The 26,309-nt window shown below is 57.4% G+C and overlaps 1 protein-coding gene across 17 annotated transcripts in view; it reads left to right on the forward strand.

The window, feature by feature from the left end:
• Positions 1–26,309, forward strand: part of DYSF (dysferlin) — a 229,666-nt gene that overhangs the window by 106,648 nt on the left and 96,709 nt on the right. For all 17 annotated transcript variants that reach the window (XM_055400236.2, XM_055400240.2, XM_055400242.2 and 14 more), the window contains 8 exons: positions 4,198–4,390; positions 6,746–6,901; positions 10,133–10,264; positions 10,349–10,515; positions 11,262–11,376; positions 11,653–11,758; positions 12,008–12,150; positions 13,860–14,033. In XM_055400236.2, the coding sequence (XP_055256211.2) occupies positions 4,198–4,390; positions 6,746–6,901; positions 10,133–10,264; positions 10,349–10,515; positions 11,262–11,376; positions 11,653–11,758; positions 12,008–12,150; positions 13,860–14,033 (1,186 nt within the window). The remainder of the gene's footprint in view (positions 1–4,197; positions 4,391–6,745; positions 6,902–10,132; positions 10,265–10,348; positions 10,516–11,261; positions 11,377–11,652; positions 11,759–12,007; positions 12,151–13,859; positions 14,034–26,309) is intronic.

A 26,309-nucleotide genomic window follows, 5' to 3' on the forward strand; every position in this document is an offset into this window, starting at 1 on the left:
TCGTCTCACCCCAGCCCCCGTGGAACGTATGGGAAGTGCCGTGTGGCTGCCAGCCAGTGCCCCTTCTGGCCCTTTGTACCACAGGCAGGAAGCACACCTTTATCAGAAATGGCCCTGCGGCCTGCTGCCCAGGTGGGTCAGTCACTCCTCCAGACTTTCCTGAGACCTGGCAGGTTCCAAGCGAGGAACCTAAAGCACTTACAAGGGTGCAGCTTCAGCCCTCTCCGGGGTGATGAGGCAGAAGTGAGCAAATGAGAGAAAGTGTCGGGGGCTCGAGGCATGTGCTCTCGGAGCTCAGAGCAGGTGCATCTTATGCAAATCTGTAGACGCTTCCTGGAGGCAGTGGTACCCTAGGAGAACTCTGGAGGGGAGGACTCAGTCTTTGGGGAACAGACTTCTGGGCATGGGCGCAGGAGCCCAGGATACCTGCTGCCCCCTGGGGGCTGTGAGGGGAGCTGCAGTCCCGTTGGGACAGGCCTCAGGGGGTTGCTGAGGCAAGCCCAGAGCTGGGGGCAGCGGGGGCCCAGGGATTCCTGGGGTTCAGACACTCACTCTGGCTGCAGTGAGAGCGATGGGTTCGGGTGGTGGTGAGGGTGACTGATGAAGGCATCGCCCAAGGCACACTGGTGAGAGAAGTAGAGGGCAGTGTGGTGAGTAACAGCCTCATGGGGACCACTTTCTGTGCCAGGCGCGGTTCTGAGAGTTTCACCTGTATTAACTGATCATAAGAATCTTATGAGGTGGGAAGTAGAGGGATCCACATTTTACAGATGAGGAAACAGGCTCAGAGGTTAATCGCCCAGATTCACACCCTAGTAAGTGGCTGACCCCCTCGCTGTGCCGCTCCGTACTAGACAGGCTTTGATGGTGGATTGAGTGTGGGGGCCCCGGGAGCGTCCAGGATGCTCCCTCGGCTCTGGCCAGAGCAGGAGGGCGGGGAGCAGGGCCATTTCTGGAGGGGGACAGTGGGAGAAGAGCAGGTTGGGTAGAGGGAGAGGCGTTCAGGGCTGGCAGTGCTGAGTAGCAGTTGCCTGTGGGGGTCTGTGGTCTGGAGGTCGGAGGTCACTGTGAAGCTAGGGGTGCCGTCAGCAGGGGGAGCTTCAGAGTGACTGGCTGTGCCTCACTGCCCGACCTGACAGCTCCGGTGCGGAGGGCGGGCCAGGGCTCTGGGTTCACCATGGTCTGCTCATGACTCATGCGCAGTACGGACCTTGGCATTTCCGAGGGGCCTGAAACATCTGAGACTGGTGGGTCCCAGGTCCCTGGTCCACTGCACCACTCTCCTGTGCTCCGTTCTTGGTGTACTTGGCTCAAAATGCCTCTGCCAAAGCCTGGTCCCCTTGAATCACTCTCCTGGGGATAGATGGTGGCCTCCCGGAGAGCCCTGATCTCAAGTCAGTGGCTTGTGAGGAGGGTCCCATCCCCTAGGGAGGGCATGCATGCCTCTCTGGAAGATCGGTTCCCTCAGCACCATCTGAGCCATCAATAGCCCTGGGGCCTCAGCTAGAGCTCCCCTCCCCCACCCGGCTCTGTGCTGTGCATCATTGGCGCCAACAGCAGGGCACCTGGGCGTGGATCACATGAGCCAGCTTGCCCTGGGTGACCGCCAGCTGCTCGCCCATTCCTCCAGCCAGCCCCTGCCCACAGCTCCACCACCGAGGGTCCTTGGTTTGCTCAGACCCCTTCCGGCCGCGCCTCCCGGGGGCCCCTCTCCCTGCTGTGCCAGCCGTGCCCAACCTTCTCCTCTCATCTCTTGACCCACGGACCCGTCTGCTAGCCACACAGCTCCACCTGAGTGCCCACCAGCACAGCCTGCTCATTTTCTGTGGTCTTCCTAAGCCTGTGCCCAGCCACCTCCACTCCAGCCCTGCAGCGGCTCCCGTTGCCTTCAGGAAACTCTGGAGCGCTCGTCTGACGCGTGGATGTCTCTGTCTGCACTGCCTGCTCCCGGGCCTCAGCAGTCTCAGCCTGCGGCCCCCGGAGCCTCCGTGCCGGCTCACTCCCTTGCGTGTGCTCCCCTTGCCTCTGAGCCCTGTCTTCTGCACATTCTGCCTCTTCAGCCAGGAGCCCTTTCCTGCTCCGCTCGGCCTGACCCACCTCTGACAACCCTGCCGGTGCAGCTTGAGTCCTCTTCTTCCAGGAAGTACTCCAGACTCTGAGACAGCTCAGTGGGGTGGGATCTAGCTGGTCTGTTCCAGGGCCTTCCTGAGGGCAGAGCTGGGTCTCATCCCTGGACCCAGCCTCCGGTCAGGACCAACAGAGCTGTTCCTCATGAGGAGTGAAATGAATGACCCAGTGGCCAGTGTGTCTTTCAGGCTGGACTCTCTCCCCTCCCATGCAGCATCCTGATAGAGGCATCCACTCCCCGCAGGGGCAGACAGCCACCTCGTGGACAGCCCAGCTCTGCTCCTGGCCTGTGATGGACCCTTCCCTGGGCTGGCCTGTCATTTCCAAGTCATCCAGGGTTGGTAGAGCGACTGCCCCTGCTTGGGGTTGGGGCCCTGTCATCCGGCCTCCACTTCCAGATCTCCGTTTTTTCTGGGCCTGCCTTGGGCTTTACGGGGTGGGAAAGGGCCGAGGCACCTTGCTTGTGGCAGTTACGGGTCTCAACTGTTTCTTGGGGCGCCTTGGCTGGGCTGGTGGCCTCCATGAAAATCTCCCTTTGGTGGTCTGCATGGCAGTCCCTCTCAGTTCCTGACCCAGGCTGGGAGCATAAATCACCCTGGTTGGCTCGCCTCTCCATATCCCACTCCAGACCTGCCTGCCCCCGCCCTCAGGCCCACTCAGGCCTCCTTCCCAGCAGGCCCAGCCCAGGAGTCCGGCCGGGCCCCCCTTCACCCTCCAAACATGCCCCTCCGCCGTGCTCGGGGAGCTGGGGATGAAGGCCGCCCCTCTCCTGGCCTGGGGCAGCCCCATCCGAGGCACCCTCGGGGCAGTAAATATTATATTACCACAGGGTGTGCAGTACGTGACCTGAGACAGGCCCCAGGGCTTAAGTTTCCTGAGATGGAGTTTGCGTACTGCTCCCCCCACCCTAAAAATTCAATTAAAAAAAATAACAGGAAAAATGTAGTGCGCCGAGGGCCTGCCAGAGTGGTGTATCTGGCGGCGGCGGTGCCGCTGCGCTCGGCGGTAATTGGTTCTGCATAGCTCGGGGAAATTGGCAGAAAAATAAATCAGCCAGGAGCCGGGAGTCGAGACACCGCGGGGAGGGAACGTGAGGTGGGGGGTGGCTGCGAGTGGTGGGAGCAGATCTGGTGAGCAAGCCGGCTTGACTGATGTCCTGTTTGCGAGTCAAGGGCTTGGCGGGGGCGGGGGCGGGGCGGCCCTTACCCCAGAGCAGAGGTGATCTGGGGGAGTCCTGCCTGGTGAGAAGAGCACGGAGGTAGTCACCCACCCCTTCCATCCTCTGTGACCCCTGTGAGCGTACTGACTGACCCTGGGCCTCGGTGGCCTGGAGGAGCCATATAAAGGGGCGCCCAGGCAGGGAGCCCAGCCTTCGGATGGGGGTGGTCAGAGTGCTAGGCCTCCAAATAGGGTTGGGTTTAAACCCAACCCCCCTACTGGAGGCTTGGGGCCGCGTTTCTGGGACTGCGCGTACCCCCACCGCCTCTCCAAAGGCTTCCCAAGGCAGAGGGTTCTGGGAGGGGTGCTGTGGGGCCGCCCTGGGTCGACCCATCTGTGCTGCTGGCTGCTGGCCTCCCCACAGCGTCTGCAGTGGCTTGTCAGGGGTCCATAAATTTCCTTCTTGAAGAAAGTGTGTGTACAACAGAATGGATTCGTTTCAGCCAAAGGCAACTTAGTGCTCAGGCCTCTGCTCCAGGAGTGGGCAGGGGGGGCAGGAGGGACCCACTGGGCCTCTGGGGGCTTGCAGTCAGTTGGTCAGAGGGGGACGCACAGGCAAAAGAGGTCACACAACTGGAGGCTGAGAGGGTAGGTTCCAGACAGGCAGCCTCAGAACAGAGGGGTACTTCAGAGCAGGAGGCACGCTGGCCAGTGTGGTTGGGGCAGGCTTCCTGGAGGAGGTGGCTGGAGGAGGCACCCAGGGCAGGTGGAACAGCCAGCAGGAGGCTGCGGGTTTGAGGCCTGTTTTGAGTGCCTGTGCACACGTGTCTACACGTGTGTGTGTGTGTGCCTGGGCCCGGGTGAGTGCTGGACTCTGGCTCGTCAGGCAAATCCCGTCTCTGTCTGTCATAGCCAACCCCTGGGTGATGTCCAGGAGATGCCCTCTGCCACCCATCTGGACCAGTACCTGTACCAGCTGCGCACCCGCCACCTGAGCCAGATCACCGAGGCGGCCCAGGCCCTGAAGCTCGGCCACAGTGAGCTCCCTGCAGCCCTGGAGCAGGCTGAGGACTGGCTCCTGCGACTCCGTGCCCTGGCTGATGAGGTAGCTGACCCTGTGAGGTGCCTTCCTTCCTGCCTGGATGTCAGAGCTGGGAGGGGCAGGGGGAATGTCTGGTCCAAACTGGCTCTATGGCTGGGTAACCTTGGGCAGGTGACTTAATCTATCTGAGCCTCCATGTCTGCCTTCACAGAAGGGATACTGGGTGGTGGGGCCCAGCCCAGAATCTGGCATGTAGTAGGTGCTTGATAATTGCCCCCGAAGAAAGAAAGTAAAGTTGCTCCGTCATGTCTGACTCTTTGTGACCCCATGGACTACCATGCTCCTCCGTCCATGGGATTTTCCAGGCAAGAGTGGGTTGCCATTTCCTTCTCCAGAGGATCCTCCTGACCCAGGGATCGAACCTGGGTCTCCCACATTGTAGGCAGATGCTTTACCATCTGAGTCACCAGGGAAGTCTAAAATGCCCCCAAGTATGCTCAATAAATATGCTTAATAAATGCTGCCAAGGACTTCCCAGGTGCCTCAGTGGTAAAGCATCCGCCTGTAGCACAGGAGTAGCAGGAGTTGTGGGTTCAGTCCCTGGGTCAGGAAGATCCCCTGGAGGAGGGCATGGCAACCTGCTCAAGTATTCTTGCCAGGAAAATCTCATGGACAGAGGAGCCTGGCGGGCTACAGGCCATAGGGTCACAAAAAGTCAGACATGACTGAAGTGACTTAGCAGAAATGGTGCCAAAGTATGTCAGAGACAGAGCTGGGACCAGAATCCGGGGCGCCCGGCTCTAGGTCCAGTGCCAGGGCCCCCTTCCCCAGGGACTCAGCCCTACCTCCCCACCAACCTGTCTGCCTGAAGCCTGCCTCTCACAGGACCCTGTGTCTCCTGCCCACCCAGATGCCCCTGAGCCCCAGGCTTGAGGAGGCTGCACCTTTAGTAACGTTGTGTCTGCAGCCTGAACCCTCTGCCCCCCAGGGTCAGATGCTCCCGTCAGGTCTCCAGGGAAGCAGGCAGGCCACAGATTTGTCTAGAATGAGGAGAAAGGTCTGCCCATGTGTCATGGGTGGACACAGGTGCTGCCCGCCCTGGCCAGAGCCATGTGGGACCCCCAGGGAGGGAGATGGTGAGGCATGATCTCTGCAGAAGGGGTGTGCAGAGAAGGGCAGGGCCTGAGTGGGGAGAAGAGAGCCCAGGAGGTGGAAGGGGTGCCCCGGAGGTGGAAGGGGTGCTCCGGAGGGGACACAGCCTGAAGGGTCAGTGTTGTCTCTTCCCCAAGTGGGGCCTCTAACATATGACTGGTTACCTGGGTGCCACTGTGCTGCTCAAGCCCAGGATGACCCCTGGAAGTGGCCGTGGACCATCCCCTGGGGTGGGTCACAGACTGCCTTCCACATCTTGGCCCAGATTCCGGAAGCCTCAGCGCAGACTGTGTCATGGCTGGGAGTGGTTAAGGTGGCACTTGTGTTAAGGACCATGGAGGAAATGAGAGGGAGCCTTTCTCAAATTTGAGTGTGCTTCAGAACCCCCCGAATGGCTTGTCAGCACAGGGTCCAAGCCCCACCTGACCACGCATGTCTGGGGTGGGGCCTGAGCATCTGCATTTCCGGCATGTTTCCAGGTGGCGCTGCGGGACCACACTTGGTGCCGTGGTTAGGGACACATATTTAGAATCAGAAAAGCCTGGCTCCTCACTTCTTTGAGCCCGAGTTTCCTCGTCTGTGCTGCCTCTCAGCTGCAGGGGTGAAGTGACACTCAGGGAGATGCTAAGGGAGGGCGCCGGCCAGCAGCCCGTCCCACAGAGCACAGGCCTTGGGAGCAGACGGGTTTAGCCGACCGACCACCTCTCGTGAGTGTGGCATTTGGGAGCAGTTCTCCCTAGAGGTGTGGAAGCGCTCCAGGGCCCTCTGTTTTCAGAGCCCTGTGTCAGTGGGCCCAGCAAAGGGCCAGACCCCCGAGCCCGTGCTGTTAGAGGGAGAAGGGCCCCAGTGTCCTCTGGGAACGTGCTCACTTCTGTGGATTAACTGCTGCTCTCAGGAGTGGGGAAGAGGGTGGATCTTAGGTGTAATGTCATCTCTAGGGTCAAGTCAGCAATTCTCTACTCCCCAGTGGAGGGGTCTAAGAACTTGGGGCTCCAGGCAGGAGTGTCTCTTCCCAGAAAACGTGGATGCAGATCAGTGGATTCCTGGTGGGTTACTCCTGTGAGCTGGGGGTAGCCTGGCTTCTTCTCCTTGAGGGCTCCATAGCTGCTGAAGATAGAGGTGCCCAGCCAGCGCTGGGGGGTCAGGGGACACCCGAGGGTAGGAGCTCGGAGGAGAGGCCTGCGGAGGCTGGCTCACGCATGCTGGGCCGCGGGCGTGGGCCGGGAGGCGCCGTTGTCCCTGCCCTGACTGCCGCCCTCTCTCCAGCCCCAGAACAGCCTGCCTGACGTCGTCATCTGGATGCTGCAGGGTGACAAGCGGGTGGCGTACCAGCGGGTGCCTGCCCACGAGGTCCTCTTCTCCCGTCGGGGCGCCAGCTACTGTGGCAAGAACTGTGGAAAGCTGCAGACGATATTTCTGAAAGTGGGTCGTTTTCCCTCAAGTCATGATCACACTCTTTTACCCCCAGGGTGGTCCACTTCCCTTCAGCTTCCTGTTTTCTGTCAGGCTCAGAATTTTGAGGCTCTGCTCTCTGAAGGGACCAAGGGCTTCCATAAAAAGACTTCCCTTCTCCCCTCCTCCCACAAAGTCCCTAGACCCCATGCACTTGGTCTGGAAAGCGAGTAGGTGAGAGTCAGGGGGTGCTGGGAATGAATGAGGGGCTGACCCCGGAGGCTGTGCTCCTCTCCAGCCAGCTTCCTGGTGGGGGGGGCCTCAGCCCTCAGCCCCCATGGCCAACCTTAGGAGTCCTGGCACAGACCTGCCTCCACCCTCCCAAGGGGTTGGCTCCAGATGGAGTCACACTCGGGTTCGAGATCCTCCCCGTGTTAAGGCTGGTGTGTGGGCACTGGCTGTGCCCGTGGCTCTGCTCATCGGAGACCGGGGACCAGGTAACCCTGTCCCTTCCGTCCTTCGGACCCCGCCTCCCCTGCCCTTTCTCCCCCCACCCATCCTTGCTCCCCCACCGTCTTCTCTCAGCCTTGGGGGTGGGTGACAGGGAAGTGAGCAAGTGCCTGAAGATGCCTGCTTTCTTCTCTGGGTTCATGTGGGGATACACGAACCTTGGTCAGGGTGCTGTGGCCGGCGGGTCGGGACACGGTTCAGGGATACCCCTCTCTGAGCTGTGGCTGCTGCGGCCCAGGCGAGGGTCTGCGTGTGGAGAGCCGTCACTGAGGCTGCTCTGCTCGAGGAGGAGGCCCGGGGAGCACGCCTGCTGCTCAGCACGTGGGGCTGACTCCAAACGGCTCTGCCAGCATCATAAACCGCCTGGCTTTCAACCTTCCCTTCCCTGCCTCTTCCCATCCACACCAGAGCCTCCTTCATCTCACCTCTTCCAGGAAGTCACTGTGGGCTAACCTTAGCCTCCAACCTCTGAGTGGCTATTGGCCGATCCATTCATACACTGGCCAGTCATTCTCGCTGCCCTCTGAGGTGGGCAGAGGAGACAGCTTTCAAAGGCATAGTGTGTGTGGACAGTTTGTAGGCTGGCTGAAATACTGTGTGGCCTTGGGAAGATTGCCCAATCTCTCTGAATGCTGTTTTCCTACCTATAGAATAAAGATCAGACTGCCCTGATTACAGCACTGAGGATGGAATTAGGTAGCACAAGTCAAGGGTCTTATTGGAACTAGGTGATCAATGAATACAATTTTTTTTCTTCTCTTCTCCCCTTTTCCTTCTGGGGAGCTCTTTGCCCCCTGGGGAGAGGAGGCTCCATTAGCACCATGGCTGGAGGCCATCACAAAGCCAAGGATGATCAGAAGTCTACATGTGGGTCATTGGTGCTTCAGAGGAGAGCCAGCTTTGCCTAGAAAGAGGGCGGGGGTGTGAGGCAGTGGGCTGCCCCTCCCACCTGGTACATTTTCCTCATGAGATCCTAACCTCCTAGCATCCTGCTTTCCTCTCTCCCAAGCCAGCTCCTTGCCTGGTCGGGCAGATGGGAAAGGAAGTCCAGGAGAGGCCACATCTGAACAGGGTTAACCAGGGAGGGCTGTCAGGCTGCAGTGGAGGTGAGGCTGCAGAAGTGGGCCTGGTGGACGCCTGTGAACGGACTGAGCATCAGGCTCTGACCTCTTGGCCCTGCAGCCTCAGGGAAATGCAAACTGAAAAATTTTTCTGATCCCAAGCAAGGAAAAAAAAAAGATATAAGATTGTTTCTCGAAGTCTTCCCCACTGAGTTTATGAGCCCTGCCAGTAGCTCCTGAGCAAGCTCTACAAAAATGTTGGCAGCAAGCAGAGACCAAGAAAACATTGGTGTTTCTTAACTTAAACCAAAGTTGGAAAAAATGAGCACCAGCACAGAGGGAGAGGAGCCCCAAACTAGACATTTCTTTATTTGCTGTTGCTATTTTGGGTCCAGCAGGCTGGCCCTGTCTGGGGGAGGGCAGGGGAGAGACTGGGGGCGGTGGGGGAAGGAGGGGGTCAGGCATTCCTGCCATCTCCCTGGGGCTGGTGGTTTGGAGGGGAAAAGGCTGCTAACCACCCCAGGGGAGAGGACACCGCAGCAACAGTCACAGGGAGGTTTCCGAGGGGTGACCCTTGGGGTCAGGGGCTCCTCCAGGCTTCACTGAGGATGAGCCAAGACAGAGAGGCTGGTGAAGGGTGAGACCGCTGATGCCTCGGCACGACCGCCCCTCTCTGATCCTCTTACCCGGCCTGGGCTCCTGTTCTGGGGATCCGGGCCTCTTCTACTAGTCGGAGAGCCCTCAGCTCAGCCCCAGTTTCGTCCTCTAAACCCACCCAAGTGGCTTTCCCATCTCATTCAGCTCATGTCCCAGCAGAGCCACTCCTCCAAGCTCAGGCACATGAAGCCTGGATACTTAATGTGTTACTTCCTCTGAGGGACTGTGTGTCATTCTGCAAGTGAGGCACTTCTGTTCCTTAGGCCATATCTGACCCTTGATTTCAATCAAATGGTGAAGCAGTTGTGGAGAATAAATGTTTTATGTTGGGTTGTTGTGGTTATTCTGTTTTGGCAGAGCTTCTGAAAGTTTCAGGATAAAAAGCAGTTGAAGACCAGTGAATAGCGGTTAACATGCTGATAAGCACTTGAAAGGGTGGGGATATCAGATGATACACGAACATCCAGCCAAGAACCCCTGAAAAAAAAAACAAAACTAAAAATGAATAGAGAGGCTTTAACCTCTCCCCTTTTCAGACCTTTCTTTCTCTTATAGAGAAATGTTCTAGAACCGCACTGTCCAATATGCTAGCCATATGTGGTTATTTAAATTTAAATGAAATAAAACTAAAAATTTAGTTTCTTAGTCATACCAGCTACATTTTAACTGCTCAATTGCCACATGGCGCTAGTGCATCGAACTGTGCAAATGTAACAGAAAGTTCCATGGGACCCTGCTATTCTAGGAGAGAATAGAAAGGAGGGTGTGGTGGGAGAGGGGAGAATGGGGTTCCTGCTCTCGACATGGCCTGTCTCTGCAGAGAGCGCCTGGATGGGGAGAATGCAGTCTTCTCCTTTGATGGGAAGGAATCTTGGTGAGGTTTCTTAGTCATCCGTGAACTTCTGAGAAGTCCCCCAATAGGGCCCACACTGATGGGGTGTCAGGCTGCTATGCCCAGGCCTGGAGGCCCTGCAAATTGAGACATCCTGACTCTGAAGGGGATTGTGGGTTTCTTTCCTTCTCTGGTACCCAGTATCCGATGGAAGGGGTGCCCGGAGCCCGGATGCCGGTGCAGATTCGGGTCAGGCTCTGGTTTGGACTCTCTGTGGATGAAAAGGAGTTCAACCAGTTTGCTGAGGGCAAGCTCTCCGTCTTTGCTGAAACCGTGAGTGCCTGACTGCCTGCCCACCCTACGCCCAGCCCCTGAGCCACTGCAGGCCTGCTCACTTCTCTATTGCTCACTCTGCAGTATGAGAACCAGACCAAGCTGGCCCTGGTTGGGAACTGGGGTACAACTGGCCTCACATACCCCAAGTTTTCTGACATCACGGGCAGGATCAAGCTACCCAAGGACAGCTTCCGCCCCTCGACCGGCTGGGCCTGGGCTGGAGATTGGTTCGTGTGTCCAGAGAAGACGTGAGTTGTGGACAGGGAGGGCTTGGAGACCCCGTTTGCCCCAGCCGTTTCTCTGAAAGGGTCTCTGTCTACTCTGCCCCTGCGCTGGTCAGAGTGACTCCCTTGAACTCTCCTGGGCTCACGAGGCAGCATTCTCTTCTCAAATGGCTCCGGTGATCAGAAAGTCCTTTCCGATTAAACCTAAGCTGACATCCAGGAGACTTTGCGTCCATTGGTTGCAGCCCTTTCCCCCAAGATACCAGAGAAAGCCTGCTCTCCCCCTGCATGTTGACCCCTCTCCCATCTCGGTCCCTCTCCCTCCACGTCTCGGGACAGCCTTATCCTTCTCCAACTGCATTGCCATCTCCACCTCTTCCTCCTCTCTCTTTTTCCATTTTGGTTGATATTCAACAATTTTTTTTTTTACTCTTTAAAAATTGAAGAGTAACACCTGTTATAGTCACGTACTCAAATCTTAAGTATGTAGCTTGATAATAGTTTACACTTCTGCAACTATCAGTTGAGCTTCAAATACCCACAGGGTTTTGGATCCTCAGTTGGTTTCCCTGTTTCTCTCTGTCTTGGCGGGAACGTTCTCTTCCGTCCCCTTGCTTCGCTGCCCTCCCTGCCTCTTCCCCTCATCTCTCCTGTTGTTAGTTGGAAGTGAGGCTGACACGGAAAGGTTGGCCCCGGCCCTGGAGCGCTCTGCTGGAGGCTGTGGATGGGTGGGGGTATTGGCAGAGACTCTGACTCACCCCTGTCCGCAGGCTGCTTCATGACACTGACGCTGGCCACCTGAGCTTCGTGGAGGAGGTATTTGAGAACCAGACCCGGCTCCCCGGAGGCCAGTGGATCTACATGAGTGACAACTACACGGACGTGGTAAGGGGGTGCTCTGGGGGCAAGTGGGCTCTGCTTTCCCAGAGTCCTGGACGTTTAGGCCCGGGCAGGACCTGTGACTGAGAGAAGAATGTTCTCTCCTGCCCCCGCACCCCCAGCGTCCATGCTCTGGCTTTCACAGGGCCGGGGGAGGTCTGGCCAGGGTAGGACACGGACCGCAAGTCACACCTGGGGCTTCGAGAATGTGCAGTGTCAGGCTGCATCTTCTCATCCCCACACCTGTCTCTTCTCACGCTTGCCTGGCCTGGGTCACTGTAGAACGGGGAGAAGGTGCTTCCCAAGGATGACATCGAGTGCCCACTGGGCTGGAAGTGGGAAGATGAAGAGTGGTCCACGGACCTGAATCGGGCCGTTGATGAACAAGGTGGGCGGCATGTGGAGCCCCCTGAGCACCCAGCAGTCTTGTGAGGCATGTTGGTGGGGACAACTAAAGTCAGAGCCCTTGGACTTGGGGTACTGGCCTTCACGGGGCTGCTTCATCTGGGGGACCTCCTGGGGAGTCCTTACTTCAAACTGCAAATTGGGAGTCGGTGGTCACTTGAAAGTCTGCGAACGTCCTCCGCATGCTGAGCGGGAGACGGCCAGGCAATGAATGATGGGCGCCCTCCCCCAGGCTGGGAGTACAGCATCACCATCCCGCCGGACCGGAAGCCGAGGCACTGGGTCCCTGCTGAGAAGATGTATTACACACAGCGGCGGCGGCGCTGGGTCCGTCTGCGCAGGAGGGACCTCAGCCAGATGGAGGCGTTGAAGCGGGTGAGCCCGGGGGTGGCGGAGGACAGAGGTGAGGCCCTGGGAAGGGGAGGCCAGCTAGGCACACTGCACAGCTCTGTGCACAACATGCAGGGGGCGTGTGCAGGACAGCCACTTGAGACGCTTGAAGATCACGCGCTGCTCACACAGGGGCTCATGGACAAAGCACCCAAGTGCCCACGACTATGCACGGGGATGTGTTCAGCATCCCCTGGAAGGTGCGAAGGTGTGCCTTGAGTGTGTCTGTGGCTGGGTGTCCTTGAGGCAGAGTCTGAGATTGGAGCTCGGCTACCTGCAGTTTGTTGAGGCTTGTGCTCTCAGGGGTGCCAAAAACAAGACTGTGGTCCCAGGCAGAGATGGTTTTGACTTGAACTGTGGCTCGGAAAGGGGCTCAACCTGAAGCACCACAAAACTCTCCTTGCCCGGAGGCAAGGGGGCTGGGGTTTGTACCACCTTAGTCATCAGTCATTGGCTGGGATTGCTAGGGTGGGCTGGCTGCATACCCTCCCCAGGAAGCCTGTTCCCTCCAGCATGGCGAATTCCGCGGAGAAGGGGCCTGCTGGGGATGAGGGTGCTGCTAGTCAAAAAGCCTGGGTGGGCTCAGTCAGCATTTACCAGAGGGCTTATTCACAGTGTGAGCACCCCTGCCCACGGCCATGCCCAGATACCCCTGGGATGCAGACAGGTGCAGAGTGAGCTCGTATGAGCACGCACATGCCTGCACCTGTTCCCAGGGTCACCCAGATGCTCGTGTCCTGCGTAGCCTCACGGCCTGCCTCCCTGGAACCCTCTTGGCCTGCGTCCTTCCTTTCCAGGCACATGTTGGAATTTTGGCTTGAGAACCAGGCCTCCCCCCCAGTCCAGGAATAGCCTTTGGCATGACCCAAGTCCCTTCTCTCTCTTTTTGGTCACAGAGAATCTAGAGAGGAAGGTTACTGGGTCCCAGGAGAGGCCAGGCTTTTGGGCAGCTGGCTGTTCCTGGTGTCATGAACCAGACAAACTCCGCTCTGCCTGTGAGGGCACCCAGGGGACAGAGCCGAAGCCTTGTCAGGCAGAGTGCCTCGCCTGCTCCCTCCCCACCGGCATCGCTCCTGGAGGGGGACATAGCCACCCTTGGGACTGGCACTGAACTCGTGGCCCTGAGGATCATCTCAGGTCACAAGATGGTGGGAAGGGGCTTCTGGGACTCCCTCCAAGATGGGATAGGGCCTCCTTGGAGGAAGTTTAGGAGGTCTCTCCACACTGTTGTAGGTCTCGCCTTGTGGAGAAACAACCTATGGCTGGGAAATGAGCTATTCATTTTGCCTCCGAATTGCAGACCCATTTCCATTTTTATAAGTCGGGATATGCAGAAGAAAAAGGAAATTACAAGGAAACCTTGGATTCATGAAATCCACCTAGAATCCAAATAAACAAACCAAAAGCCCAGCGTTTTCATCACTGCTCAGTCTACCTTCCTTTCCTGGCTCCTTGGATCTCCCCACAGCCCAGGGAGCCTCTGATTTCCTGATCTGGGACTCTTGTCACTGCAGAAACTGCTCAGAACCCCCTCCTCCAGGGGGCCCTCCCAGGTTTTCCCACCTGCAGGGTAATGATGCGGGGTGTGCGTGTGGGGAGTCCTGGAGGGCAAGGAGGGCACAGCTGGGGCCCAACCCGGGACTCCCCGCCAACCTGCCAAGCGGCCTCTGAGTCTGCCCTGTTCTCCCATGCAGCACAGGCAGGCGGAGGCGGAGGGCGAGGGCTGGGAGTACGCCTCTCTCTTTGGCTGGAAGTTCCATCTAGAGTACCGCAAGACGGATGCCTTTCGCCGCCGCCGCTGGCGCCGCCGCATGGAGCCCCTGGAGAAGACGGGGCCTGCGGCTGTGTTTGCCCTTGAGGGGGCCCTGGTATGTGGCCATGCCTTTCTGGGGTTGATGGGGTTCAGCATGTTTTCCCAGGGCTGTTTAGGGCTGACGCAGGGGAGGTGCAGGGGACCCTGGGATGGGACTGTGAATTCGTTCCTCTGGGGTTGCATATGGGGACGTGGACACCACTCTGGATATTCTCCTGAAACAGAATAGCTTGTTTCTTGGCATCGGAAGACCCGCTACTACTTTGGCAATTGAGATGGGAGCAGGGAGACTTCTGGTGCTCTGACCTGTGACTGAGGCCAAGGGATCTGGCTCCTCTGAAGAGGCCGGCCGGCCTGGGGATGGGCCTGGGAGGCTTTGGCCTGGCCCAGGGGAGTAGCCAGAGGGGTTCAGAGACCCTGAATGTCCTCAGGTGGACTTGGATCCTCCTGAGGCGGAGGCTATCTCATGGGCGTCCCGAGAATCTGGGGACAGAGGTGCCTTAGAGACCACTCCCCAGAGCTAGTGGAGTGAGGGTCAGATCAGAGTTATCCAGGGTCTGGATGATGCGTTCCCCAAAAAGCATGTGCTTACACTTCCTGGACAGACCAAATGGGGACGTTTGGGGCCAGGGGCTAGCCTGTCCCCTGCTCTGTTGGTCTGGGGATTTCCAGAGTTGGGGGTGAGTTGCCCAGGAGGAGATGTCACCTCTGAAATCCGGGAAGGACAGCCTGCCCCCTGGGTGGGGGAGAAGGCTTTGTGCTGTGACCCACGGGAGTAGGTCTCACCAGCTTTACGGGCTAATGGAATCTGGGTGTGTCTTCATGAGCCCACTGTGTGTGTGTGAGTACATAGAAGTGTTTGGTCTGGGTGAGAAGCAGTGGGTCTTCGCCCTTAGCCAGGTAGTACAGTGGGGAGGGCCCCCTGACCTGATGGGATGGCTGCAGAGAAAGGAGCTGAAGCTGGCAGTGGCCCTGAGGGGGCCTGGAAGCTCCATCACTCCCAGGACCTATTGTGGGGCTGGGTCCAGGGGTGACAGTATGGGAAATGGAACCCTCTTGGGGCCAGGTGATGTCAGAGGCTCTGGAGGGAGCCCCTCCCGGGTCTGGGGGCCAAGTGGTAGGGAGGCTGAAGGAGAGGGTGGGGTGGAGCTCTGGGCTCTCTGGGGCCCTGAGCTGGTGCTCAGGGTGGCATGTTGCTGGGGGGCGGGGGATTGGAACTTCTACCCAGGCTGGAGCGGCTGCGGCCGGGGATCTCTTTGTCCTGTCGGGCACAGGGCAGCGTCGAGGGCAGCTTGTGTGGCTCCCACTGAGGGGTGGGGAATAAAGACCTTGGCAGACATCGGAGGCAGGGCCAGGTCTGAGGGTGCTGCCCTCTCAGGGGCCAGGGCTTGCTTTCATCAGATAGAAATGCAACCTAAGTGGCCTGAAGAGAGAAAAAGAGCTTAAGGCTCAGATGGCTGGGAATCTGATTCACCACGAGGTGAATCAGGCATCAGGCCTGGCAGGAGCCCGGGGCTCACACAGTGTCCTTGGGACTCTGTTTCTGACTCGCTCTGCGGCCTTGGCCCCATTCGCACACTGGCTCTTTCCATGTGGTGGCAAAGATGGTGCCCGTGATGGAGGCTGCCACCGTCTTTACAGCCAGCAGAGCCCAGCCGGCCTTCTCTCTCTCCTGACAGCTGGAGACCCCAGAGGGGAGAGCACACTTTCTCAGGGAGGCCAGTGCCGCCTCGTGTGCGACTGACCAGCTCTCCTGGCCCTGTGCCCACACCAGTGCCTGAGCCCGAGGGTGAGGGACGGAACGTTCTGATTGACTGTCTTGGGTCACACCCCCTTTTCTTTGTGGTCGACAGCCCCACCAGGTTGGGGAGAAGAGCATCTGAGAAGGAAAGAAGCCTGAAGGGTGCTGGGCACAGGGTGCAGATGACCACAGCACTCCTGAATGAGCAATAGGGAGCGAGCATGGCTGCCGAGTGCAGGCGGAGCGCGCTGGTCAGAGCTGGGTTTTAAGGCTCTCATCGGGTAGCCATGGAGGACGGCTGGGGAGGGACAGCCTTCCATCACGAGACCCCCAGGAGGCTTGGTTGGAGATCTGCGAGGGGGTGACCATCTGGGGTGGGAGCCAAGAGACTGGAATGGACGGAGGTGGAGTGGCAAGGCGTGGGGAGGGAAGGGTCAAACGGGTGTCCGAGGCTCCGCTGGAGGGACAGTATGGCCACTCCCCTCGCCAGGCGGTGGGTGGGGTGGACCTGGGGCTGTGATGAGTTCACGGTTGGCCCTGGCGAGTGTGACACAAGCGGTGAAGTGCTGTGTGAGGAAGATGGATCTGGTGGCTGCCTGCCAGGCGGCCCCGGGGCAGGGGGACCAGGGGCGTGGGGAGCTGAGCGTCAGCTGCAAGGGGAGGGAGGGGGCTGGGAGGAGAGAGGGCGCCAGGCCAGAGGTGGCCTGGAGACACGTGGAGGGAAGCGTGGCCAGCTCCGGGGCTGGCGGTGATCGAGGGGAAGAAGGCGAGCGAGGCTGGGGGACCCACTGCCAAGCTTTCATGGCTCGGTGATCGGGAGAGTGAAGGCGGGCATTTCCCAGAACTGAGAAACCAGTCTGTTTACTCTTCACATGGGAGAAAATGTTGTGAGGGAGCCCTGAAATCAAATGTCAAGTCAAGTGGGAAGGTGACTGGTAGTGGTGCGATGTGAGCCGCCTGTGATCTGTGGAAGAAATCAGGGCAGTGAAGCCTGGAGTCCTGGGGGAGCTTTGCTGATATAGGGAACCAGAGGCAGACAGTGGTCAGAGTGACTGGATCCGTGAAGACTGGAGGACACAGTCTTTAGGTGTGACCAGCATTTGGACAGGGCCACAGGCTTATTGGGTAGGAACTGACTAGATCACTCTACTTGAGCCAGTGACTGCCCCTCATCAGCGTGAGAACACACACACAGATGCACGCACACACACGCACTGTCGTTCCACGGTCATGTTTACATGCCTCCTGCCAGGACCAAGGACAGCCTGGGTTCCCATTCCTGAGTCTGCTGTCCTTCATCCCAGGGAGGACTGATGCTCTAGCATCAGGGCAGACGGTTGGGTTTTCTGGAAGTCAGGACCAATCTAATTGTTCCAGGTACTGGCCTTTGCCCACTGGTCACTGACGCCTACTGATCCCCTTGGCAGGAGTGTGGAGCGGGTGTGCGAGGCTTCTGAATGGCACCGGTTTGCTCTGAATGCTGCTTCCTCTGTTTCCACTATGGACAGCTTCCTTGTCTCTTGAGTGACTCTGTTACCTTACTTATGAAAATCGCTACATCTGTGGGTCCTTGTAAGGAATGAAGACATAACCCACGTAAAGAAGTGTTTCTCAGTTTTAATGAACTTAGGACCCATCTAGTGATCTTGTTAAAATGCACACTTTTGATCTGATGTCTGGGTGGGGCCCGAGAGTCTTCATTTCTAACAGGCCTCCAGGGATGCTGACGTTGCTGACCTCAGGACTGTCTTTGAGTAGCCAGGATGTCAGCTGCATAGAACATCCTGAAGATGAGGGAGGCAGCCACGTCGGCTCCCTACTTGAATGAATGCCACTCTGGGGGAGCGGGGCTGTCTCTTCCGGGCTGAAGGTGTGTGGCCAAGGTCCTAGAGAGGGAGGCAGAGAAAGGTGACATGTGCTCCTTCGTGACATATGCTTCTCTGATCCTTCGTGGGAGGAGGTGACCTTTTCTTCTAGTGATCCGTCTGATGGACCTGGCTCATGGGAAACCCTGGTCTCATTCAGTTCAGTTCAGTTCAGTCACTCAGTCGTGTCCGACTCTCCGCGACCCCATGAATCACAGCACGCCAGGCCTCCCTGTCCATTACCAACTCCCGGAGTTCACTCAAACTCATGTCCATTGAGTCGGTGATGCCATCCAGCCATCTCATTCTCTGTTGTCCCCTTCTCCTCCCGCCCCCAACCTTTCCCAGCATCAGAGTCTTTTCCAGTGAGTCAACTCGTCGCATGAGGTGGCCAAAGTATTGCAGGTTCAGCTTTAGCATCAGTCCTTCCAATGAATACCCAGGATTGATCTCCTTTAGAATGGACTGGTTGGATCTCCTTGCAGTACAAGGGACTCTCAAGGTCTCATTAGGAAGAGGGATATTCACATCTGAATGCAAATAAGCCCAACAGAATCTACATCTTTGAAGTGCAGACCGAGAGTCATTCCAGAGTGACAGCAGCTAGTGGGGGGAGCTTCTTGGAGGAGGCCCTGGGGAGGCGGAGCTTGGAGGAATCCAGGACTGTGGGTGGTGGCCAGGTGGCCTTGCTGGTAATCTGACATTTCTGGATGTCTGGGCCCAAGGGCCAGGCCTGTGGCGCCCCCTTGCCTCCTACCGCCCGTCCCCTGGCCCATGAGTCCACATCAGGCTGGGCCTCACTTGCCAGCTCCCCTCCTGAAGACGTCTCGCTGGAAGGCAGGCCCTGTCTGCTCATTAGCACGGGCAGCCTTTCCCTGAAACCTTCTGCCGGGGCCAAGCCTGGCTCCCTCTGCGGAGCGGGAGGCCCTGGCTCTGCCTGCTAATCATCTGCTGTCTCCATCGCGAGCATTATTTTATTTTCGTATTATTCTTTTTCCAGCTAATATCCTGGCATTCCCAAAGACACCGGGTTTCATAATCTTCCTGGCGTTCCCAGGGAGCTGGGAAGCAGAGTACAAAGCTGCTATTATAGAGTGTTCCATCCAGCCTCCTTCTCCTCGCCCCACACCCCTCGCTGCCGCCGCCACCGCCACCGCCGGCTCCGACCCAGTCACCCCCTCCCGACGCCACCGGCCTCTCTGAGAACCCTGGTGACGGCTGCTGGGGATGAGCTCACAGAATCCATCCTGTGGCCCTTGCCCTGGGCCTGCCTTCCTTGCGCGAGGATAGAGCCCTGTCTGCGCTCGGCCTGCAGAGTCTGGAAGGGTTTTCTGAGATGCCTGAGCCTGGGCAGGGAGAGGAGGAGATGCAGATTCGGCCAGTGCGCTCCTCACCCGGGAGATTTTTAGAGCTGGAAGGAGCTTTCATGTTCGGAAGCACTCTCCACCTGGGTGCTTGACACTGGGTGCAGAGCTGTGAGTGTGCGTGTGTGATCTCTGTGCACGTGTGTCCGAAGTGTAAGCCCATGTGTGATGTATGTAGATGTATGTGGTGTGTGCAGTGTGTGTGCCTGTGCTGGGTAAGGGTGAGGTCTGTGATTTTCTCCCGTTCTCAAGGAAAGCTAGGATCTCAAAGAGGGTAAGAATTACTAAAATCTGTTTTGCCTTGTGCCAAAGACCAGGTTGAGAGCTATATGTTCATCCTCACAGTGACCCCAGAAGGCTGGATTTTATGATTATACCCATTTTATAGTTGGGGAGACGGAGGTTCCGGAACTACGCTAATAGCCAGGTGTGGCTATTTAAATTTACGTTTAAAGTGATTAAGAAAATTCAGCTTGCCAGTCACACTGGCCACATTTCAAGAACTCAACTGCCATGCCTGGCTAGTGGTTACCATTGGACAGTATAGAACAGTTCTGTCTTTATAGAAAGTTCTGTTGGATAGCGCAGCTCTAGAACTCTGAGCCCTAATGTGACCCAGAAGAAACTGGGGCCTGAGAAGGCGTTTACCCTGCAGCATGGCATGGGTCAGTTCTAGAACCAAGGCCAGAGTAGCAGGCTTCCCAGGTTCATCTCCCCTCTGCTGTTAGGGCGTGAAGTCCTCCCCCATAGAGGACCCTTGAGTTGGGTCCCAGAGAGCTTCCTGTGTGGCTGGAGCTTTGGGCAGGGTACAGCCCCCTCCTCATCTTGTAGCCAGGCAGCGTGCCCTCCCTGGGCAGTTGGCACCACTGACTCCAGCCATGATGCCTCCAATCGGTTGGCAGGGCCCTGTCCCTATGGGTCCTGACCTGAAGTGTGGAGGACCCATGGAGACAGGAATCCCCAGCCCCAGTCAGGGTCAGAGAAGGGCAGCTGGGGAGTTGGAAATGCTAGAAAGGGGGTCAGGGAGAGGTTGGTGCCAGAGAGGAGTAATTTGGGGTTTGAACTGGCTGAGAAGGAGGTCAGATGTGGGTGGGGAGGGCAAGGCCCATCTCTGGACCTGGATGAAATCTGGCGTTATGTGCAGGGCACCTCGGTGTACTTCTTCCTAGAGTGGGTGCTTTGAGCAAGGGCAGCTCCCGGGAGGTGAGAGGCCTTGGCCGGGTGTGTGGGCCATTGGAAGGTGGCTCTGTGTCTCCTGAATGTCCTCGCGGAGCACTTGTCACACGTGGTATTGTGCTGTGGGGCGAGTTGAGGGCTGCTGGCTCCCTGCATAGAAGGACCACCTGAGTGAATCCTCTAAATACGTGGACTTTGGGTCTACCTCGCTCAAGAGCTGGATGCTGAAGCCTGAGTGTGTCTGTTGAAACATGTGTGTGCATGGACCTGAGACAGAATGTCAGCACAGAGGCAAGCCTGGACTGGGTGTTACAGTGGGGTGACTGTGGCAGGTGTCCCCCATGTGTGTATACATGCATGAGGGTCTGCGTCCACAGTTGCTAGGGTGACCTTATAATTTATCATCTGGTCTGCATGCATGCTAAGTCCCTGCAATCATGTCCAACTCTTTGCGACCCTGTGGACTGTAACCAGCCAGGTTCCTCTATCCTTGCGGATTTTCCAGGCAAGAGTACTGAATGGGTTGCCATGCCCTCCTCCAGGGGATCTTCCCGACCCGGGGATTGAACCTGCATCTCTTATATCTCCTGTATTGGCAGGAGGGTTCTTTACCACTAGTGCCACCTGGGAAGCCCATTGTCTGGTCTAGAGACTTAAAATCCATGCTGGAAAACAGGCTAAGCTCAGACCGTTCCAGGCCAACCAGGATGTACGGTTGTCCTGACTACGGAGACACTCTGGCATGGCCTAAAACCCATTTGAGTGTGCTCTGCAGACTTCAGAGACCTGGAAAGCCTGAAGGGACACACACGTACACACAAACACAGACACTCGCGCCAGCCCACACGTGGCATTGTGGATTCTCCAGGTTTCCTAATTCCACTCTCAAGTTCCCGGGGGGCCGGCCAGTAGCTTTGTAAGGAGTCTCACAGCTGCTTTCAAGCTCTGGCTCCAGCTGTAAATTAAACGGGGTTGCACACTTGCCTGCTATTCCACTTAAGGTTGCAATCAGCCCTGATTGGGAAGGGAGGGCTGTGTGTTCCAGAGCTTCCCCTTTTACAGGGTTCTCCTCCTCTGGCCTGGCCTGCGGGCCTGTGTGGGGTTTCCCTGGAAGCTGGGGCCGGGCAGCCAGGGCAGGGACACGGGTGTGGACTCCGCAGGGCCTGACCTGGTGCTTAGTCCCATCCTACCCAGATCCCTGCTCAGGTGCCAAGTTCTGATAGGAAAGTAGGAGCTGGGAAGAGCCCTGAGGGCATCCCGGGAGATCCTGGGTTCTGCCAGCGAATTTCCCAGGTGAGCTGGGGGAACACATGAATCTCCAGGCCTCGGTTTTCTCACTTATGGAGGTGATCACAGCACAGCAAAAATAACCACCTGCCCTACAGAGCAGGTGCTGGCGAGCAGTGGCCCACTGGCCAAGTCCAGCTCTCTGCCCATCGGTACAGACAAGGCTGTGTTAGCGCAGCCACGCTCGTCCTTGTGTGCATGGTCCGTGGCTGTTGTCATGCCACTACAGCCACCGAGCAGCTGCAGCAGAGCCTTCGGGACCTGCGTGGACACAGCTGACAACTGTTCTAGAGCACACGCTGTGTGCCAGGCAGTGCCCTCTGCCCTGTTCGTGTGTTGTCTCGTTGAGGCCTCCTGACCATCCTGAGAGGTAGGTTTATATCGGTGCTCCCATTTTGCAGAGCAGCAAACTGAGACACAGAGGAACCAATCCGAAATTCTTTTAGTGGTACTTCCTCAAGTAATAATTCTTTTCCACACCTGAATGTTATGGAAAAGCTTCCGGATAATGGTGGGGTTGTACAGGGCTTGGAGCACTTCCCTATATCGCCATTTGTTGTTTGTGTGTCCCAGCAGAGCCTAAGGTGAGGAAGAGATCCTGGCGGGTCACCTGAGGCCTGTCTGTTTTACAACCGGCTCTCTGGAAAAAGCATTCAGAGAGCAAATCCAGCTCTATCTGTAGCGTTTGCCGACATGGTGTAACTCTCCGTGCCGTGGCCAATTGCAAGCTATCAGTGTGAAGTCTCAGACGTGGGTATGGGAGGAGACGGGCGCAGCGCACCGTCCCACGGCGTTTGTACAGCTTCCGCCTCGCAGACACGCTCGATGGGAGGCACGTCAGGAGCCGGTTCTCAAAGGTCGTGGGGCAATTTGGAAGTGATGAGTTTCAGGATTTATTACCTTTCTTTTAAAAATAATTTCTGAAGTTACACATTCATATGATTTAATTTTTACAAATGGCTGTGTTTAACAAGTGGCTTGCAAATGGCCGGAGATTTAATGATCTCTCCTGGGTCATGCCAGCTGGCTCCAGCGCCTGCTGTTCTCAAAGATTTCCTGATTTTGTCTGCTTAAAGCAAGAGACGGGGGCTCCCCATCGCAGCACCCTTCCTGACTGCTCTGTCACCTGAACTCTTTAGATCCATCCTACAAAGGAATTGAGTCCTTCGCATGAGGTGGGGGTGGGGTGCGGCTGGCCCCTGAAGCCCATATGCTTGACTCTGCTGGAGCAGGGTCTCCCTGCGGGCCCTGGAGCCACCTCGGAGGCTCCACTGTTTCCTGACTGCCGTGAGCGTGGCTTCTGTGGTTTTGTCCCCCACTTACTGAGCCCTGTGGAGCCCTGCTGCTCAGCTTGTGCCTTTTTGCTGCATCCACCTTGACTCTGGCCCTTCTGCTCCTCCCTGCCTCCACTTTATAGATCCTGAACCATACCTCTTGGCCCTGTGTGGGGGTGTGAGTGTTGTCAGAGGAAGGAGGCATGTGTGTGGCAGCCCATGTGCAGAAAGACTTTCAGAAACACCAGCGGTCTGGTGCTTGGTCTTGGATCCCCTTTAGGTGGGTCAAGGAGTCCCCGTCATAGGCTGCTTGTTTCCAGAGAACCTCCCCACCTCCTCCCGTTGTGGTGGCCGGGGTTCCGGGACGTCCGCCTTCAGCAGAGGAGGTGGGCTTGGCCACTGGCTCGGGGGGTGGCCTGATGGAGCCGGGTATACCTGGGAAGGAGAGGTCCTTACCCTCCTGAGCTCAGGCACCTCCAGGGAGCCGTGGCCGCCAGCAAGGCAGCCGCGGGTTGGAGGCCGCCCAGTCCCTGGGTGAGCAGCAGGCTCCCTCCCACAGTTAGCCCCAAGACTGAGTGCGTGGCCACAGACCGCGTGGCTGCCAGCGCCAGCCTGGGAGTCACATCGGCATGAGCTATGGAGGCAGGAATGTGACTGTGGGAAACCCAATGCCCCAGGCCTGGCCTGGGGAATAGTGTCAGTGTGGAGTGGGGGTGAAGGTGGGTGGGTGGAAACCAGACCATCAGCCGCCCCTGCATCCTGGCTCTGCTCAGGGTTCCATCCAAGCGAGAGCACAAGGAGGCCAGCCCTACTTCTCCCAACTTTGCCCGCCCTGGCCTCCCTCCTGTAGCCAAGTCTTCCCTGATCTTGGGGGTGGGGGCTCAGGCCTTCAGCATGCTGCTGTTCCCCCTGTTCAGCACCCTTCTTTTTTCTCCTCCTCCTGGAAACCTTCCTGAACAGGCTCTCTCGAGGGCCCACTCTGTTCCATTCCGCCCTACAAATGGCCCCTCCTGGGGGGTAAGTGAACCTACATCCTGCTCTTTCTCTGGTGGCATCTAACTCTGAGCGCCAGGAGAGTGTGAGGTGCTGTCTCGTGCAGTTTCCTTCCCTCTTCCTGGGGCTGTAGACCTGAATGCTGTGCACATACCTTAGGGTGGGGATGCTGGTGATTCATGCGATAAATCTTCGCTGGATGCTTACTAAGTGCCAGATGCTGGGTTGGGTGCAGGGGGGGTGAAGAAATGTATGTGCCTTACTTATACCCATGGACAGATGGATGCAGCAGAGATGTCTGGAGAATCTGGGCAGGGGCTGCTGATGAAGGCAGGGCAGTAGTCAAGGAAGTGTCCAGGCCTCTGATGACTGAGCTGAGGAAAGAACTCAAGTTAGCTTGTCTGGAGGGCATTCCAGGTGGTGAGAACAGCCAGTGCAAAGGTCCTGTGGCAGAGGGATGGTGGTGGATTCCAGAGTTAAAGTCAGAGGGCCAGGATTAAGCAGGGAAAGGTATTGCTTAGCATGAGACTGGTGAGATGAAAGAGTTAAACTGGCACCACTGAATCTGATGATGTGCCAGGTACCTGTCCAGGGCCGTGGGTACATTTCATTTAATTTCCACCAGTGGCTCTCAGCTGAGGACAATTTATAGCCCACACCTACCCCCAGGGGACATTTGACAGTGTCTGGAGATATTTTTGATGGTTACGGCGGAGGGCTGGGGGCAGCTGTGGGCATCTAATGTGTAGCTGCCAGGGATGCTGCTAAACATCCAATGCACAGGACGGCCCCCATAACAAAGGGTTGTGCAGCCCCAAATGTCAGTAGTGCCAAGACTGGCAGCGCCTGCATTTGCCTCGGTAGCCCATCGAGGTGACTGTTACCATGATGGCCACTTCACGGTGAGGGACCAGTCTCAGGAACTGGACTTTCCGGTGGCAGCCCCAGCGGCCTCCTCCGACCCACGTGAGCGCCAGGCACCTTCGCCCACCTTCCCAGTGCGTGACGTGGAGCTTGATGCCCAGGGGCTGACAGCCTGATGTTCTCTGTGTAGGAGCTTCAGGGTCTAAGGAATGAATGAGTTGCCCTGATGGTCTACCTATGCATACTCACTGCAGTGTCGGGGAGCTGCAGGCCGCTCTCTGCCACTCGGTGGTTACCTGTGCGTGCCATAGTTTGCCTGTGTTGAGGACAGAGCAGTGACAATCCCTGTTGTGAGGTGGTAAGGTGCTGGCAAGATTCCAAGGTGAGGATGGAAGCTGAGGGTGGCAGCTTGGGTCATCTCTGCTGAACCCCCGCTGGTCTTCGCTTCTCTCTGCCGACGCCGTCGCTATCTCAGGGTATCCATCCCTCAAATCAGTCTCCACCCGGAAATTTTCTTTAGCCCCCAAAACGGGTGATTATGAGATAGGAGAGGCACTCACAGAGATGGGGACATCCGCCTGGATTTTATTCCTTGATCAGTAAATGTTTGCGGAGGGCTCCTCTGTGCCGGGTATTGTGGCAGGCCCTGGGGACACAGCAGTGCCCTTGTGAAGTCTGCATTCTACAGCCCGGAGAGACAAGAAGCAAAAACGTTCATATAGCAAACGTGCGGGGCAGTCAGTGCTGTGAGGAAAAGGAAAGCTGCAGAGGAGAGCAGAGGGCTGTTTTGTGGGATGGGGGGTGTGGGGTCGGGGTGCGATGGTGTGGATGTGAGTGTGGCTTTTGACATTTGGACGGGGATGGGCTCTCTGGGGAGGTGACATTTGATGTCTCCACAAGCAGCAGTACTTCTTTTCCAACTTGAATGTGGGAAAGACCTGGCACAAAGTACGTGTTTAATAAACACAAGCGGAATGTCAGAGGGGAGGGCAGGCGGGAGGGAGATGCTTCCCAGAGCAGCTTTTCACGAGGCTGCATGGTTTGCTTTGAGAGAAATTCCCTGAACATGAGCGGTGCGCGTCCACACGTGGAAGCCGAAAGTACTCTTCCCAGTGGAGAAAGCGTGGCGTGGGCTGTCCGTGTTAGCGCGCAGGCTGAGGCCCTGGCCCGGGCGGCGGGCTGGCCTTCACCACCGGCCCTCCCCGTTCACTCACTCACTCACGCTTCCTGCAGTCACTCCTTGAGCACCGCTGTGGGTGAGGGTTCTGCTCGGCACCGGTGGGAACCGCCCAGGGCACTCTGTGAGAGGGGCAGAGAAGGAAAACAGAGCATTGTTATATGTCGTAAGGGGAAAATGTGGGGTTCTGTGGGAGTGCCTGGGAGGTGCCCAACTCCCAGCAAGGTGACCTTGAAGGTGAGACTGGACGTCTGGGGGAAAATACAGGGAAAGAGTAGGGCAGAGGGAACACTGTGCAAGAGGCCTGGGGTGAGAAAGGGGACCCTGGGGGTGGTTTGAGTGTGGAGGCAGCGGGGTCTGGGCCTTTGGGAGTGAGTGTCTTGACCGCTGCAGACTCAGTGCAGAGGCTGCAGCCAGCCTGGGAGGAGGGCTGGTCCCCACTCTGCTCTCAGGATCTGAAGGGGACGTGTAAAGAGCCCAGGTGCCCCTGGGAGGGTCACTGGGCAGCAGGATGTAAAGACGCTGACTGCTATGTGGGTAGAATTCTGCCCAGTGTGAAAACCAGGCTGACTTCAGGATTGGAGCTCCTC

This window comes from Moschus berezovskii, chromosome 11 (genome assembly GCF_049115385.1).
Source record: "Moschus berezovskii isolate FMDL1 chromosome 11, NW_MosBer_1.0, whole genome shotgun sequence".
NCBI classification, from domain to species: domain Eukaryota; kingdom Metazoa; phylum Chordata; class Mammalia; order Artiodactyla; family Moschidae; genus Moschus; species Moschus berezovskii.